General features: G+C 46.8%; 2 protein-coding genes across 7 annotated transcripts; one reads left to right on the top strand and one right to left on the bottom strand.

Moving 5' to 3' along the window:
- Window positions 1-4,677, top strand: TOMM40L (translocase of outer mitochondrial membrane 40 like). Of its 4 annotated transcripts, XM_057728740.1 has the most exons (10): window positions 1-138; window positions 358-608; window positions 900-967; window positions 1,255-1,347; window positions 1,601-1,702; window positions 1,846-1,951; window positions 2,142-2,264; window positions 2,378-2,454; window positions 2,645-2,747; window positions 2,886-4,677. In XM_057728740.1, the coding sequence occupies exons 2-10, from the start codon at window positions 494-496 to the stop codon at window positions 3,023-3,025; spliced, it is 927 nt and encodes a 308-aa protein (XP_057584723.1). In that variant the 5' UTR covers window positions 1-138; window positions 358-493; the 3' UTR covers window positions 3,026-4,677. The 4 variants fall into 4 exon arrangements, with proteins under 4 accessions (XP_057584723.1, XP_057584725.1, XP_057584724.1 ...); XM_057728742.1 differs by lacking the exon at window positions 2,645-2,747; XM_057728741.1 differs by lacking the exon at window positions 1,601-1,702.
- On the bottom strand, window positions 3,614-8,579 carry NR1I3 (nuclear receptor subfamily 1 group I member 3). Of its 3 annotated transcripts, none has more exons than XM_057728738.1 (9): window positions 8,538-8,579; window positions 8,101-8,240; window positions 7,365-7,495; window positions 6,007-6,176; window positions 5,630-5,769; window positions 5,253-5,398; window positions 5,041-5,157; window positions 4,742-4,847; window positions 3,614-3,875 (listed from the first exon to the last, which is right to left on the bottom strand). In XM_057728738.1, exons 2-9 carry the CDS (start codon window positions 8,205-8,207, stop codon window positions 3,746-3,748), a joined length of 1,047 nt encoding a protein of 348 aa, XP_057584721.1. In that variant the 5' UTR covers window positions 8,208-8,240; window positions 8,538-8,579; the 3' UTR covers window positions 3,614-3,745. The 3 variants fall into 3 exon arrangements, with proteins under 3 accessions (XP_057584721.1, XP_057584720.1, XP_057584722.1); XM_057728737.1 differs by having other exon boundaries at window positions 8,396-8,579; XM_057728739.1 differs by lacking the exon at window positions 5,041-5,157 and having other exon boundaries at window positions 8,396-8,579.
- Between the last annotated feature and the right edge of the window lie 8,555 nt (window positions 8,580-17,134).

A 17,134-nucleotide genomic window follows, 5' to 3' on the forward strand; every position in this document is an offset into this window, starting at 1 on the left:
CCGGTTTCAAGATGGCGTTCATGACCACGCTGGGAATGCAGCGTGAAGCCGCAGTTCTGCCATCACTCAAGATGGCTGCCCCCATCAAGATGACCGGGGTGTGCCGGGGGGAAAGGGGCAGCATGATGGTATGAGACGGTAAGGGTTATTGATCCATTGCGAGCCTTGCCTTGGGGCCTAGGAATGAAGAGTAGAAAGGCTGGGAAGCTGGGTGAGGTCTGTGGTGGAGGCTAGGATTAGACAGTGGGGGAGGGTACGCGGTGACAGGTGGGGGTGAGGGATTAAAGATGGGATGGGAGTGTGCCTGGGGTTCAAGCTCCCCACCGTTGCCCTCTCCCCCGACTTCTTCTGTTCCAGGTCTAGCGTCGGACCATGTGGAAGTTTCTGGGACTGGGGAGCCGGATAACGGGGGGTGGGGCCCGTGGGGGGTAGAGGGAGCAGGAGCGTCCTTTCCCCGGCGAACCCCGGCCCCTCCTCTGACCTCTGGACTGAAATGGGGAACACGTTGGGCCTGGCACCGATGGGGGCTTTGCCCCGCCGGAGCCCCCGTCGAGAAGAACCTCTCCCCAACCCTGGGAGCTTCGATGAGCTGCACAGGCTATGCAAAGGTTAGAACTTGATATTTGCGTGTCTCAGGTTGAAGGGGCAGAGAAGGGGCGGGTCTTGAATGCTTGGTGTCCAGTGATGGGAACAGAAAAGGGGAGATCACAGCTGGGGCAGGCAGCCTCAGGGAGGGTCAGGTGCCTAGTGGAGTGGAGCCCTTCCTGTTGCAGGACTTGAAGGGAGGTCAACTCCTCCAGAGCACCTTCCATGGGACTGAAATGGTAGACTACTTCATGGGGTAGGGGTTCCTTGTCTGTGCTTATTCCTTCCCTTCCCCTCCCCTCCACCCCCTTCAGATGTATTCCCAGCACAGATGGAGGGAGTGAAGCTCGTTGTCAACAAGGTTCTGAGCAGCCATTTCCAGGTGCTCCCACTTCTCTGGCCCCTCCTTACTGTTCCTCCCTGCCTGTTCCTGGATCCTCTTCTCCTTTCCTTTGTACTCCAGCCTTAGCCAGGCTATATGGGACAAAAGAGGGAGGATCTGGGGGCTGTTTTTACTTCCTTTGCCTGTGGAACTTGTTGCTTTTAATCTGTTGACCCTCTCTATACGTTGGAATGTGGACCTGCTGGATGGGGAGAAAATGGAGGGTGGGTTGGGGGACTGAAACAGAGCCGGAATGCTGCCTCTTGCGTTGGCTTCTCTCTCCTCAGGTGGCTCACACTGTGCACATGAGTGCTCTGGGCTTGCCCGGCTATCACCTCCATGCGGCCTATGCAGGGGACTGGCAACTGAGCCCCACTGAGGTGAGGGCTCCACACACCTGGGTCATCTCCCTAAAAGCCCAGCTGGGACCCAGGTGTAGAGGGGGAGGAAATACGTCTGTTATGGGGAAGAATGGGCAGGGCATCTCCGCTGTGTTCCTCCTGAATTGGAGAGGGTGGGGAGACATTTCTTTGTGGCTCCACGAGGGGGCGCAGAGTGCGTTAAAGAAGCCCTGCCTTTGGATGTAGGCTGAGGGGCGTCCCCGCTCAGTCTTACTCAGACACCCTTCAACAGGTGTTCCCCACTGTGGTAGGGGATATGGACAGCAGCGGCAGCCTCAACGCCCAGGTCCTGCTCCTCTTGGCCGAGCGGCTCCGAGCCAAGGCTGTCTTCCAGGTGACCCATGGTTCCTGCCTTCATCTACTGGAGCATCTCCTCTCTCTCCTCCATGTGTCCTGCTCTGGGGGTGCAGGGGGAGGAGCAGAGACCACAGTGATCATAGAGAGGGGGAGACTTTACTTCTTGCTCTCCCCACCCAGACGCAGCAGGCCAGGTTCCTGACGTGGCAGTTTGATGGCGAGTATCGGGGAGATGACTACACAGCCACCCTGACCCTGGGAAATCCTGACCTGATCGGGGAGTCAGGTGAGGAATTGGTACGGCGTGCTTTTTGCCTTGGCTGCCCATGTGCTGGTGTTGGCTACGCCTCTTCATTGTCTGTACAGTTAAGGGACTAGAAAAGAAACTTCTTGGGCAGGCTGGGGTGGGGGGCTGCTGGGGGTGAGGGAGCAGGCCTGTCTCTGTGAGTGACACCATGTCTCCCACTCCCCCACAGTGATCATGGTCGCTCACTTCCTGCAGAGCCTCACTCATCGGCTGGTGCTGGGAGGAGAGCTGGTTTATCACCGGCGGCCAGGAGAAGAGGGGGCCATCTTGACACTGGCTGGGAAGTACTCGGGTACGGGGTGAGGAGGAATAGTGATGGGGAGGGAAATTCTGGACTTGGCTGGGGTCCTGGCCTGTGCTCTATTATAGTAATGCTCCTTTTCTCTTGTACTCTGTTTTCGACAGCTGTACACTGGGTAGCTACATTGAATGTGGGATCAGGTGGGGCCCATGCAAGTTATTACCACAAGGCAAATGAACAGGTGAGTCTACCGATCCCATCCCCCACCGCAGCAAGTCCCTCTGGACCTCCGCAGGCCCCGCTGACCCCATAGTATTCCTGTCCGTGCTGCATATACATTTCGTGTGTGCCTTCATCCTGCTGATCCCCTGTCAGGACTCCTAGTCTTCACTGAGACAGATCCCTCTCCCACCCTTGCCCGTGGTTCTCAGGTTCAGGTTGGAGTGGAGTTTGAGGCAAACACAAGGCTACAGGACACAACCTTCTCCTTTGGTTACCACCTGACTCTGCCCCAGGCCAACATGGTGTTTAGAGGTGAGGGTTATTCAGATCACATTGCAGGTGCTGAGGGATTGTGTGGGGGGGACAGTGGGAGGGAAGCTCCGCCTTACTCTGCTGTCGCTTTCTCCAAGCTTTGTTAAATAACCTAGTGTATATACTCTTCCCCAACAGGCGTGGTGGATAGTAACTGGTGTGTGGGTGCTGTGCTGGAGAAGAAGATGCCCCCCCTGCCCGTCACCCTCGCCCTTGGCGCCTTCCTTAATCACTGGCGCAACAGATTCCACTGTGGCTTCAGCATCACTGTAGGCTGAGGTTGTCCCAGAGCCAGCCCCACGACAGCTGGGACCTGAGTCAGGTGCCCTGGAGCCAGAGATGAGGCCCCTCTCCAGAGCCCAGCTTGCTGGGTGACCTCTCGGTCCCAGGAGCAGAGTGGGGACAGGACCATGCCCTCCTCAGAACCAGAGCTGCCACAGAGGCGGCTGCTGAGGCAGTGGTTTGAGGCTCCCACCTCTGCCATCAGCCCCAGTATCATCTTCCCATGCTCTTGTGGCTCTGGACTAAGGAAGAAGGATTAAGGGATGTGTCTGGCTGAATTTTCTCCCCTCACTCCCACCTCCGTTTCCCTGTGGATTAAAGCTCCTAGCCTCTTCCTCTTCCGAGCAGAAAAATCTGCATGGGATTAACTCCCCACCCTGTTTTCCATCCCAGAGTTTCCCAAGGCTGGGAAAGAAGGGCTGAAGGGCTAAACCTTTGACCTCAGAAAGTGGGGCCCACCTATTCCCAGAAGGAGCTTCTTTACCTCTTAGCCCTGAGGCTTCCTCCTTCCCCATCTTCTTTGCTTCCAGAGAACAACTTTGTCCCCACGGCCACCCCTCATTCTCCCCATTACCGCATGAAGAGGCAGTTATTACTTTAATCTTTCATTGCAACCAGTGGGCTCCCTTTTTACTGGCTCCAACCTCTGGTCCCAGAATTCTCCCCTTTCCAGTCCAGCGTGTCCAGGTGGGCTGGGGAAGGAGGTGAACCAGGCCTCAGCTACAGATCTCCTGGAGCAGCGGCATCATGGTGGACAGTCCCCGGATGTTCTGGATTTGGTACCAAAATGCATTGGTGATGCTTCGGAGGTCAGCCAACAGGCCCAGCAGCTTCGCATAGAGAAACCTTTGGAAGAAGCAGTTGGGTCACCAGGGAAAGAGGAGGGAAATGAGGCAGCTGAGAGCCTTGTCCTGACCCCCTGAACTGCCTCTCAGTGAAGCTAGGTCTGAACACGAGGGAAAATGTGCTCTGGTGTGACAAATATATCAAAAGTTCCAAAGGTCCCCAAAGGGGCCTCTAGCTGACACTGACTTCTCTCACCATGCCGTTTTTCTTGAACCCAGAGCTCAGAGAGCCAAGTGTGAAGAAAGCTCCAGACCTGGCCAGATCTTCAATTGTGTGGAATCTGAGGATCTGGCCTTCTAGAGCAGGCTCTAGAAGGTGGGCGTGTTCTGCGGTCTAAGGTACCCCTCTTCTGGCCAAACTGGCACATTGAGGAATATGCAAAACAGAAGTGGAGTAAACCACAGAGCCTGGATAGATCATGGACTGTTGAACCAGAGACTGTCTTTGGCCATGAAACTGAATGACCATAACTTCAAGGGGAATGAAAATGAAAGGAATTGGACCAATGGAGAGGAGGGGAAGGGTCAAGGAAAGAGAGTGAACAAGACTCTTGAAAGGCTGCTTTAGTCTGGAGAAGTTGGATTGGTGAGGCGATGGATGTCATCAATCTCAGGAATGCTATCATACGAGCCTGTGAGCTACTACTTTGCATCCCTACTGAATAAAAAGATCTGGAAAAAGTGAGATGAAACAGCAGTAGGAGCAATTTGGATGCTGAAACTCTATGAGATGGGAGGGAAGGACTAGACCCCCAGGGGCCCTGGTTTCCCAGGGAAAAGGATAGTGAAAGCACTCATTCTGAGTTCAGTGTCTCCCTAACCCCTTCTTGCTGTGGCACAGCCTCCATGAGCCCAGTCCCACTGTACCGGTCCCGGGGACTTGGCTGCTGGTCTTTGATGTAGCTCTGCAGAGTCAGTGCCATCTCTTCTTGCAACTGATCAACCTCCTCCCTCTGGGTTATCCCAGGCCGGTCTGTAAGATAGGGAGTGGGGAAGGACAAGGTGGGAGGTTGTGGGTGGTCTGCACGGTGCCCTGGGGGGGGCCAAGACTGGGATAGACCCATTCCACAGGTTTGAAGACTGAAAGGCCTGGACGGATGGATTCAGGGAGCTGGGAGTTTGGGCAGAGGTGGAACAAAAGCTTCTGGGCTCTGGGGAATGCTCACCGGGAGAGAAGAGGGCCAGGGCAGCCATGAGCACGTACTCAGGCTCCTGGAGCTGCAGTCGGCGCAGCGTCCTATGGAAGCCAAAGAGCAACTCCAAAAACTCTTCCTGGAACCCCACTGTGGGAGATACTAGGCTTAGGAGCCTTCAGGTCACCTCGCCACATACTATACCAAAGGGGTGCATGCCCTCTACTGTTTTAGCACCATCTCACCATTCACTCCATCTTCTATTGTATAGCGAAGAGGCCCACAAAGGAAGTTTTGTGTTTGGAGACAGAAAGTAGTATTGAGTGCAATATGACAGATTTCTACAGCTGCTCCCTTTAGGAGGGAGATCTGGTCCTCCATGGGCAGGGACCTGTGGGCAGCAAGAAAACACTTTAGACTCTAACCTGAACTTCAGAGAGGGAGAGGAACTCCCAGTTCTGATTGAGATACTTAAAAACAAAGCTGGAAATTCAGGACGGTACTTGAAAGGGCTGAGAAATGGGTTAGTTTGGTCAGTGACTTTTTTTTTTTTTTTTTGGTGGGGTGGGATTATAATTTACCAGAATGTTTTGCTCCTGAAATACAAAAGGAGGTCACATACCGGAAGAGGGGCAGGTCCTTGGTGAACTTGATGATTTGCTGTACCATGAAAGTGTTGATGTCTGCGAAATGCATGAGCAGAGGCAGTGCAGGGACCAGAGTGGGCAAGCACTGGTGATGGGTGAACAGATGAGCTGGAGGCTGCAGAGATCAGAGCCTGAGTGAGAGGCCCCAGTCCTAGGGACCTCCTTCAGGTCTCTTTAGCTTTGTCTTGGAAGCGTTCCGGGCTGAGGAGTCTGCCTCAGCTGGGGTTCTGGAGAAGTCCTGTCCTCTATATTGGTGCATGGCACACAGCTCCCCGTCCCGCACCCCGCCCCAGGCCAGCCTCCTTGGGCACCCTTTTGATCACATTCCAGCTGGAATCCTGTAAGTGCTCACCCTGAACTGCACGAACTGGTCAAACATGGTGCCCATGTGGCGAGTGTGGGCCCCCAGGAGTGTCTGGACTAGCTCTTTCTGCTCCTTACTCAGCTGCATCGATGCTTGCTGTGCCCGTCGCTGGGCCTGTCTTGCTCGCCGCAATGCCAGGGCTTCTGCTGGTAGGATCACTGTGCCCGGGGAAGGGATGTGACAAAGCTATTGAGACCAGCAGAGAACATCTCCCTCTGTCAGTCCCTGGTCTGGGACCCTTGGACACTGCATAATGAAGGACTCGGGGAGGGAGGAGAGTTCCTGAGGCCTCCTTGGGGTTGGCTGAAGTCCCCGGAGGCTCCAGGTGTTAGGGGATTCCTATACACTTTCCCTGACCTGTGAGGCACTGCAGCAGAAAACAGTGTACTGGGCGGGGGGGAAGGATGGACAATAAAGTGGGAATAGCAAGAGATTAGTAGGAGATGGTTGGCTTCTGGGGGAACAGAAGGCTCACATGAGGGCTCATGATACCTAAAACATCACCTTATATTTGCATAGCTTTATAATTTCAAAGGTTCTGAGGTTGTCTCACTGAATGAAAGAATCCTATGGGTAGAGCGGGAAGGCGTCATTATCCATATTTTTCAGAAACATAAACAGGCTGATATTTCAGTGACAAGTCCAAGGTCACAAAATACCCATGTGATGTAGATTGAATTCAAAATTTTTTTTGACTTTTACAGTTTCATTTCCACTGCTCCATATTAAAAAGCAGTGTGATGTCATGGAGAACGCAAGGGTCTGGTGAATACTGACTACAACTTTTCAGCTGAGTGGACTTGGGCAAGTTAATTTCTGTTACTTTAAGGTGATTACAAGTTACATTATCTTTTGGGGGGCAGAGCCTAATTATCTGGCACAGAGAAAAAAACATTAAATAATTCAACAATTATCAAGTACCTACTAAGTGACAGTCACTATACTTGAGAGAGAGAAGTGAAAAAACAAGCCGTATGGATATCTAGGGGGAGAGCATTCTGGGTGGAGGCAATGGCAAGTGCAAGTATAAGTTACAACAGTCCTGAGGAGAGTGTGCTTGCTGTGTTTGAGAATGGCATTGATGTCAGTGGGGCTGGGGTGGGTTGAACAGGGGAAGAGTAGGAATTAAAATCTGAGAGGTGGTGTAGAGGAGCTGGACCATGAGATCATGGATCATAAGAGAGATGAGGAGCCCTTGGAGGTTTTGAGCAGAAGAGTGACCTCATCTCACTTGTTTCAAGAAGCTTGCTCTGCCTGCTGTGTATAGAAGATGCTGTGGGAACGAGGGCAAAGCATAGTCAGTGAAGGGATATAGTGGATTCTTGGGTTGGTAGGGGCCAACTCACTGTCCTTCTTCATGCCAGCATCTAGGCACTTCTGCAACCTGCAGGCTGGGCAGTGGCGTCTCTGGGTCTTGTTGACCTTACAGCTTCCAGCAAAGGGGCACGTGAGACCAGTGCTTTTGCTGACTGTTCGCCTGTGAGGACAGAGCCGTGGTGAGGGTCAGGGATGGCAGCGAGCAGGTGGGTATGTGAGGGGCTGAAATGAAATGGTTGAAAAGAGTCTATGGTGGGAATTCCCTGGTTGTCCAGTGGTTAGGATTCCTTGCTTTCACTGTCAAGGGCCTGGGTTCAATCCCTGGTTTGAGAACTAAGATCCCGCAAGCTGTGTGGCACGGCCAAAATTAAAAAAAAAAAAAAAAAAAAGAATCTATGGTGACATAGGATAATCTGAGCTGTGCCTAGAGGTCCCTAGGGGTAGAGAAGATACAACACATCTCCAGCATTTTCATGGGGGCACAGACTCAGTCAGGAAAGCTGCACTAGTTTGCTTTGCAGATAGTGAGTACCCTTGACTAAGGGGTTGTGTCCATAGGACAAGCACTCTGCCTTCTCTCTGATATGTTGCCACATGTTTATACAGTGTTGAGGCTGGCAATTTGTCATGTGCTATAGCCATGGGGTAGTTAGGCTCCAGGATGCAGGAGTGATGTAGCTGGACAAGCTCGGGCATATGCCGGGGCTTAAAGGCTGCCTGGCAGGCAGTTTGGGAGGTTGTTTCTGTGAGGGAGGAGGTTGTCACCTAAAGAAACCCTTGCAGCCCTCACAGGTCAGGGCGTGGAAGTGATAGCCTGTGGCTCGGTCCCCGCACACCACACAGTTCCTCGGCTGGTCTTCCCCACTGGCCATGGTTTCAGGTTCCGGGGTGGCTGTCACAGGCCCCTGCATGTCAGAGGGGTTAGCAGTCAGCTCTGGACCACCCTTGACCTTCTTATCCCCCTTCTGCAGAGCCTCTTCCCAAACCTGCCTTGGGCCTGACCCCCTGCATTATCTGCACTTTATTGCTTCTAGGCTCTGGCCCCCAAAAGTTTTCCTACCTGTTCCTCTTAGGCAGCACGTAACCTGCAGCCCACAGGATCCGGTGCTGGATTCTTCTCCCCAGACTTCAGTTCTACCCTGCTTTCCCCTTGATCTCAAGAGCTGCTAGTGTTTAGAGTTAGGGATTATGGCTCTCCGTACCTGGAAAACAAGGAACTTCTGTTGTGTGTGGCCTCCAGTTGTTCTCAGTGACTACCTAATGGGGCACAGACTCTGGACCCAGGGCAAAGGCTTGGGTGGCAGGTGTTCCCAGCATGCCTATGGTGCTGGGTGCTGGCACATGGGGAGGGACCCTGGTAGGTGGGGACCTCATGGCTCAGAAACTGCTCCTTATCAGATCCATGGAGATTTTCCCTACTGCTAAGCTTCAGGCCAGATCTGCAGTCTCCTCTCTACATGGATTCTGGACAAGCTGAGAGACGGAGAGAGAGCAAGTTTTTTCACATGCAGTATTTCAACAGTAAAAGAATAGGCATAACAATTGTACAAAGCTACCAAAAGGAAAGTTCTTCAAAAGAGACTGGGGTCTAATTAAGAGCTTATGTAAAGAACTAAAAGAGGTCCCACTTCCCAACTAGGGAGGGTTGAAAATTAAATCCGAGTGGCCTCTAAAACATTAGAGGTATTTGGGATTGATCTGGGGGCTCTTACACCAGAGCTGGTTTCACGGAAGTGTGCCCTGTGCAATCACACAGGCTCCATGCTCAGAGGGATCTTGGGCTTGGTTTAATGCTCTGATGTTGCTGCTGTCTTAAAATTCTTAATGATGTTTGAACAAGGGGCTCTGCGTTTTCATTTTTCAGTGGGCCCTGCAAATTATGTACCTGGTCCCAAATGGAGCCAAGGTGAGGGACTTCTAATTAATAAGTTTAAGAATCAGAAGTAGGGGACTTCCCTGGTGGCACAGTGGTTAAGAATCTGCCCGCCAATGCAGGGGACATGAGTTCGATCCCTGGTCCGGGAAGATTCCACATGCAATGGAGCAACTAAGCCTGTGCACCACAACTACTGAGCCTGCTCTCTAGAGCCCGTGAGCCACAACTAATGAGCCCACATGCCAAAACATGAGAAGCCTGCACACTGCGACGAAGAGTAGCCCCTGCTTCCCACAACTAGAGAAAGCCTGCACGCAGTAACCAAGACCCAACACAGCCAATAAATAAATAAATTTATTTTTTAAAAATGTCTACAAACAATAAATGCTGGAGAGGGTGTGGAGAAAAGGGAACCCTCCTACACTGTTGGTGGGAATGTAAATTTGTGCAGCCACTGTGGAGAACAGTATGGAGGTTCCTTAAAAAAACTGAAAATAGAGCTACCATATGATCCAGCAATGCTACTCCTGGACATCTATCCAGAAAAAAACATGGTTTGAAAGGATACATGCACCTCAATGTTCATTGCAGCACTGTTTACAATAGCCAAGACATGTAAGCAACCTAAATGTCCATCGACAGATGAGTGGGTAAAGGAGATGTGGTATATATATACAATGGAATATTACTCAGCCATTAAAAGGAATAAAATAATACTATTTGCAGCAACTTGGGTGGACCTGGAGATTATCGTCCAAAGTGAAGTAAGCCAGACAGAGAAAGACAAACATCATATGATATCGCTTATATACAGAATCCAAAAAAAAAAAAAGATACAAATGAACTTATTTACAGAACAGAAGCAGACTCACAGACATAGAAAATAAACATATGGCTACCAAATGGGAAAGGTGAGGGGAGTTTGGGATTGACATGTACCCACTACTATATTTAAAATAAATAACCAACAAGGACCTACTGTACAGCACAGGGAACTCTGCTCACTATTCTGTAATAACCTAAATGGGAAAAGAATTTGAAGAAGAATTGATATATGTATATGTATAACTGAATCACTTTGCTGTACACCTGAAACTAACACAACATTGTAAATCAACTGTAGTCCAACGTAAAGTAAAAATAGAAAAAAATAAAAAAGGTGGGAATTTTGAAAAGAAAAAGTGTGTATATGTGTATACACATGCACACACACTCTCCCAACATTTATGAACAGAAAAAGTAATTTCAAAAGCTGTTTGAATGTTTTGGGGATGGGTAACATGTTGGATACATCTATGTTGGATATATCTGATCCCACAAACACTGGAATAAGGTCCAAATCTCAGTCTTTCACTTTGAAAGATCTTTCTCACTGCACATCTCCCTGGGTGTTTGCTGTCTCTGCACTTATATCATCTTCTCCCACTAGGATACAGCATTTTTTCTTTTCTTTTTTCTCCTGTCATATCGTCTGCTTCTTCAGTTAAGGGTTAAATTATAATTAACATTGCTCTAATGATGTGTTAAAAACCCAACTGCAGGCTAGAACCATAAAAATACAGTTAGAGAGAGAGATACAGAGAGAAGAGACTGGGTTAAAAAGAGCCTTGTTTAGGTCGCCTTCATCTCAAGTAGGTGCAACATCCAACTATGTATCTTACTGCATTTTGAAGTAAGCTGAGTTCCAGAGAGCACAGGTGCTTGGATCTGGTCCTTGGGAGTTGGTGGGTAATTTATGTGTATGCATCTGTTGGTATCTTTGCTTGAGTGGGACTCTGTGAGAATTCATACTAATTCATTCAATCAACAAATACTGACTGAGAACCTACTATGTATTAGACACTAGGGATAAAAAATGATGAAAAAGATGCTCTCCTGCACTCATGGAGTTTAAAGGTGCTAGTGGGGAGACAGATGTTTAAATAGACACAAAGAAATGTGATCAGGGACTTCCCTGGTGGTCCAGTGGTTAAGACTCTGTGCTTTCGGACTTCCTAGGTGGCGCAGTGGTTAAGAATCTGCCTGCCAAGGCAGGGGACATGGGTTCAAGCCCTACTCTGGGAAGATTCCACATGCCACAGAGCAACTAAGCCCGTGTGCCACAACTATTGAGCCTGTGCTCTAGAGCCCGTGAGCCACAACTATTGAGCCCATGTGCCACAACTATTGAAGCCCACGCGCCTAGAGCCTGTGCTCCGAAACAAGAGAAGCCACTACAATGAGGAGCCGCTACAATGAGGAGCCTGTGCACGACGAAGAAGAGTAGCCCTTGCTTGCCGCAACTAGAGAAAGTCCATGTCCAGCAACGGAGACCCAACGCAGCCAATAAATAAATTAATTAATTAAAAAAAGAAAAAAAGACTCTGTGCTTCCACTGCGGGGGGTGCGGGTTCGATCCCTGGTTGGGGAACTAAGATTCTGCATGCTGGGTGGCGGGGACAAAAGGGGAAAAAAAGAAATATAATCAAAAGGCACAGAGCATTATGGGACCACAGAAAAGGGCATCTAATCCTGCTTTGGCAAAGAAGTGTTGAGGAGGAGGCAGGAAAGGCTTCCCGGAGGAGTGACAACTGAGTTGAGTTTTGAAGGATAATGAGAAATTAGCCAGATTAAAAATAAAAGGTAGTTCAGGTAGAGGGTACAGCCTGAGAAGTTCAAGAAGCCAGATACAAAAAAGTACATATGGTAGTACCACAAACAGGCCTTTCTTGCTGGAGCATAACATTTCAGGCTGGAGTGGAAAGACAGAAGTCTAAAGGGATGCGGTGTGAAGCTGTGATGCAGGCAGGGCCAGTTCAAGGGAGAACTCGTGTGCCAGAGAAAGCAGCTTAAGTCCATCAGGAAGCTTTTAAAGGGTAAGATGGGAAATGACATGGTCAGATCTATTCTAGATATCTAACTACTGGTTGTTTGGAAGATGGATTTAAGGGGGCAGGACTGGAGGCAAAGAAACAGGTTAGAAACTCTTGCCATAGAGTAGGTAAAGGATTAAGCCTGAGCTAGGATAGTGGTAGTATATAGTGGAGGAGAGGGTTTTGAAAAATACATGGGAGGTAAAATAATTGGAACTTGGTAATTATTAGAATGTCAGTGTTGAGAAAGAGGAAGAGGAGTTAAAGACGATTCCAGCTTCCCAGCACGGGTGATTGAGTGGATGGTGGTACCATCAACTGAGAGGGAGACTACAGGAGGAGAATAGGGCCCTCTGTACTTGGGCCCTATCCACTTTCACAGTTGCCAATTTACTCTAGAATAAGTTATTAAGTACCCACTCTGTAGTGAGGCACTATGGGGAGGGATGAAAAATAGGGTTCCTATTATCAAGGAATTTACCACTAACTATGGAGACTGCGTAAGTAAATGGAACCCCTAGACCTTACAAGAAAATATGTAACCAAACTCTAAATTGTGTGGTAAAGATCATGTATCATATTATAGGCATTAATTGCTTCATTACTTGTACTGTGTAAGAATCCTTACCAGTGTTAACCCTAAAAGATGGGTAATATCCCCACTTTACAGATGAGAAAACTGAGGCCAGAGTGTTTAAATAACTTGTACAAGTTATTTGAAGTTACATATAAAGTTATTATTATACCCAATAGTTTATTAGAGGACTTCACCTGGATGTCACATAGTTATCTCAGATTCAGTATGTCTAAAATGGAGCTTTATGATACCTAAAGCACAAGCAATATAATAGAAAAAATAAGTGATACTACATCAAACTAAAAAGCTTCTGCACAGCAAAAAAAAAAAAAAAGATAAAATGAAAAGGCCACTTACAGAGTGGGAGAAAATATTTGCAAATCACACATCTGCTAAGGGGTTAATATCCAAAATAAATAAGGAACTCATACAACCCAATAGCAAAAAAAAAAAAAAAAAAAAAAACCCCAAATAATCCAATTTTAAAATGGGCAAAGGACCTGAATAGACATTTTTGCAAAGGAGATATTCAAATGGCCAACAGGTACATGAAAATGTGCTCAACATCACTAATTTTTATGGAAATGCAAATCAAAACCACAATGAGATATCACCTCACACCTGTTAGAATGACTATCATCAAAAAGACAAGATATACAAAAATTGTGAATCATTATGTTATACACTTGAAACTTTCATAATATTATTCATCAGCTATACCTCAGTAAAACAAACAAAAAAGACCAGAAATGACAATTGTTGGTGAGAATGTAGAGAAAAGGGAAACCTTGTGCACTGTTGGTAGGAATGTAAAATGGTATAGCTACTGTGGCAAAGAGTGTAGTGGTTCCTCAAAAAATTAAAAATAGAACTACCATATGATCCAGCAATTCCACTTCTGGGTGTATATCTGAAGGAAACAAAATCACTGTCCCAAAGAGAGAGCTATCTGCATCTCCATGGTCATTGCACCATTATTTATAATAGCCAAGATATGGAAACAACCCAAGTGGCCATCAATAGATAAATAAAGAAGATGTTATATACATATATACATATATATATATATATATGTATATATATATATGAGGGTGAGTCAAAAATTATCTGCACTCTGGCTGTAGAATTTACTTTAATTAACTTTTAGAAAAGACAAACACATCTTTTTTTTTTTTTACATAATCTCCTTGCTTTTCAATACACTTCATCCATCTGTCAACAAGCTGTCATATTCCCTCATTAAAAAATGTTTTAGGCTGAGCTGTGAGCCATGAATGCACCGCTGTCTTTACTTCATCCGAAGTGAATCTTTGTCCTCATAGGGCTGCTTTCAGGGGACCAAACAGGTGAAAGTCCAATGGAGCAAGATCAGAACTATAGGGAGGATACTTAAATACCTCAAAATGAAGCTTGTGCAGTGTTGACGGTGTGGGCAGAAGTGTGCGGACGTGTGTTGTCATGCAAGATCACAATGCCCTTAGATAGCAGTCCTCTGCGTTCAATCTGAAGTTTAGGCTTCAGCTCTTCAATAAGCATCTCTATCCATTCATACATACTTTTTTGCGACAAAACACTTTCTCCATACTGCACACACGTCTTCGATAAATAATGGCACCAGGTACACCCTCAGACCACAAAAAACGAATCACTGTATGCTGCTCTTCTTTTGTGCAAATCACAAGTGGGGCATCCATTTTTGCTTGCAGCACAGTTACAAATGAACTGATGTAACACATTCACACCTGCACAGCTGTGACTGGGGAGACAGTAGCCTTCAAAAGAAAGCGCTGATAAGACAGTGCGACCAAAGGAAGCAACGGACAAAGGATTCATCTCCAAAATATACAAGCAGCTCATGCAGCTTAATACCAAAAAAGCAAATAACCCAATCTACAAATGGGCGGAAGACCTAAATAGATATTTCTCCACAGAAGACATACAGATGGCCAAAAAACACATGAAAAGATGCTCAACATCACTAATCATCAGAGAAATGCAAGTCAAAGCCACAATGAAGTATCACCTCACATCAGTCAGAATGGCCATCATCAAAAAATCTAGAAACAATAAATGTTGGAGAGGGTGTGGAGAAAAGGGAACTCTCCTGCACTGTTGCTGGGAATGTAAGCTGGTACAGCCACTATGGAAAAGTTTGGAGATTCCTTAAAAAATTGAAAATGGAAACACCATATGACCCAGTAATCCCACTACTGGGCATATACCTAGAGAAAACCGGAATCCAAAAAGAAACATGTACCATAATGTTCATTGCAGCACTGTTTACAATAACCAGGACATGGAAGCAACCTAAATGCCCATCAACAGGTGAATGGATAAAGAAGATGTGGCATATATATACAATGGAATATTAGCCATAAAAAGGAGTGAAATGGAGCTATATGTAATGAGGTGGATAGACCTAGAGTCTGTCATACAGAGTGAAGTAAGCCAGAAAGAGAAAAACAACTACTGTATGCTAACTCATATATACGGAATCTAAAAAAAAAAAAAAATGGTACCGATGAATCCAGTGACAGGGCAAGAATAAGGATGCAGATGCAGAGAATGGACTGGTGGGCACAGGGCTGTGGGGGTGGCAGGAGAAGGGTAAGCTGGAACGAAGTGAAAGAGTGGCATAGACATATGTACTACCAACTGTAAAATAGATAGCTAGTGGGAAGTTGCTGTATAACAAAGGGAGATCAACTCGATGATGGGTGATGCCTTAGAGGGCCAGGACAGGGAGAGCGGGAGGGAGTCACAGGAGGGAGGGGATATGGGGATATATGTATAAATACAGCTGATTGACTTTGGTGTACCTCAAAAGCTGGTACAAGAGTGTAAAGCAATTATATTCCAATAAAGAGCTTAAAAATAAATAAATAAATAAACAAACAATAAACAAACAAACAAACAAACAAATAAATACAGTGCGGCCAACAGAAATTTTAATATAACCGAAGTGAGTGGGGATAATTTTTGATTCACCCTCGTGTGTGTATGTGTATGTGTGTATGCGTGTCTATAATATATAATATCTATTTAAGGTATAATATCTAATTCAACCATAAAAAAGAAGGAAATTCTATCATTTGTGACAACATGGATGGACCTTGAGGGAATTATGCTAAGGAAATAAGAGAAAGACAAATACTATATGATCTCACTTATATGTAGAATCTAAGAAAACCCAAACTCATAGAAATAGAGATTTATGGTTGGCAGAGGTGGGGGGAGGGAGGCTTTGGTTGAAGCTGATCAAAAGGTACAAACTCCTAGTTATAACTTAAATGAATTCTGAGTTGTAATACACAACATGATAACTATAGTTAACAACACTGTTGTATATTTGAAGGTTGCTAAGAGAGCAGATCTTAAAAGTTCTCATTACAAGGAAAAAAAATTGTAACTGTGAGGCGAATCATTTCACAATATATACATATCAAGTCATTATGTTGTACACCTTAAACTTATACAAGTTATATGTCAATCGTAACTCAATAAAACTGATAAAAATAAAAATAAAATGGAAGTCATTGTCAACCCTCTGCAAACTAACTTCTCCTATATTACCTAACTTGATGACTATCCCAACATGAGAAAGTAGAAAGAACATGGTGTTTGGAGTCATACAGACTTAGGTTCAAATTTTGACTTGGCTCTTTCTAGCTGAATTAGGTTCTTTTTGTTCGTTTTGGGGTTTTTTGTTTTTGTTTTGCTCTTTTTCTAAGTATTTGACATCACTGAGACCCAGCTCCATGGAAGTCAGATATCATCAGGCTGAGCCATTCCCAGACTGGGGAAGGGAGGCTGACTTCTTTCTGGATCAGTACTGAATGTTTAGGGAGGAATTCAGGCTAGAGGAGAGATGCTCTGGCCCAGGACTGCCCCTTCACCTGAGGCCCAGAGATTGCCCTGAGAATTCTTGTTCTTTGAGACGTCCACCTTTCAGTTTTTTGAGATGGGGTTGCCTTAGGAACACACCTCTCTTGCTCTTCTACATACAGAAATGCTCCCACAGTTTCAGGGTCTCTCCCACTGAGACTGGGGATGTGCTGCAGGATGTCCCTGGCATCCATGGTGAACAGGTTTTCAGGGTTTACTGATGTCCTTACCCTCTTCCAACATGCCTGTTCCAAGCCAGGGTCTGAAAAGCATCTGTGATGGTTGTATCCTTGTAGGTTAAACTCTCTGAACTTTGGTTTCCTTATCTGGAAAAGGGGGTTAATGATACCCACTAGCTGGGTTTGTTGTGAAGATTAAATAAAGTAATGTATATAAACTTCCTTACACAGTGCTTGGAACATGGAAGGAAGTCACTACATATTCATTCTCTCACCCTCTTCCTTTCCTTCCTCCTCATTGCCACCCTCTTCCTGATGTCAAGCCAGAAGCCGGGGAGTCACCTAGCCCCTTTTCTCTCCCTCCGTAAAAATGATCAGATGCCCTGCCCTGTCATTCCTGTCTCCTGGCCTCTACACGCTCACTATCTTT

The sequence above is a fragment of the Hippopotamus amphibius genome, chromosome 3, assembly GCF_030028045.1.
Source record: "Hippopotamus amphibius kiboko isolate mHipAmp2 chromosome 3, mHipAmp2.hap2, whole genome shotgun sequence".
Lineage (NCBI taxonomy): Eukaryota > Metazoa > Chordata > Mammalia > Artiodactyla > Hippopotamidae > Hippopotamus > Hippopotamus amphibius.

Excerpts from the sequence above, each read along its gene's own strand:
- TOMM40L (XM_057728740.1), top strand. The coding sequence starts at position 494 with ATGGGGAACACGTTGGGCCTGGCACCGATGGGGGCTTTGCCCCGCCGG. Across the intron at positions 968-1,254 it reads TTCTGAGCAGCCATTTCCAG|GTGGCTCACACTGTGCACAT; the intron begins GTGCTCCCACTT and ends CTCTCTCCTCAG. Across the intron at positions 2,265-2,377 it reads ACTGGCTGGGAAGTACTCGG|CTGTACACTGGGTAGCTACA; the intron begins GTACGGGGTGAG and ends TGTTTTCGACAG.
- NR1I3 (XM_057728738.1), bottom strand. The coding sequence starts at position 8,207 with ATGGCCAGTGGGGAAGACCAGCCGAGGAACTGTGTGGTGTGCGGGGAC. Across the intron at positions 5,770-6,006 it reads ACCAGTTCGTGCAGTTCAGG|CCTCCAGCTCATCTGTTCAC; the intron begins GTGAGCACTTAC and ends TGATCTCTGCAG. Across the intron at positions 4,848-5,040 it reads CCTGGCCCTCTTCTCTCCCG|ACCGGCCTGGGATAACCCAG; the intron begins GTGAGCATTCCC and ends CCTATCTTACAG.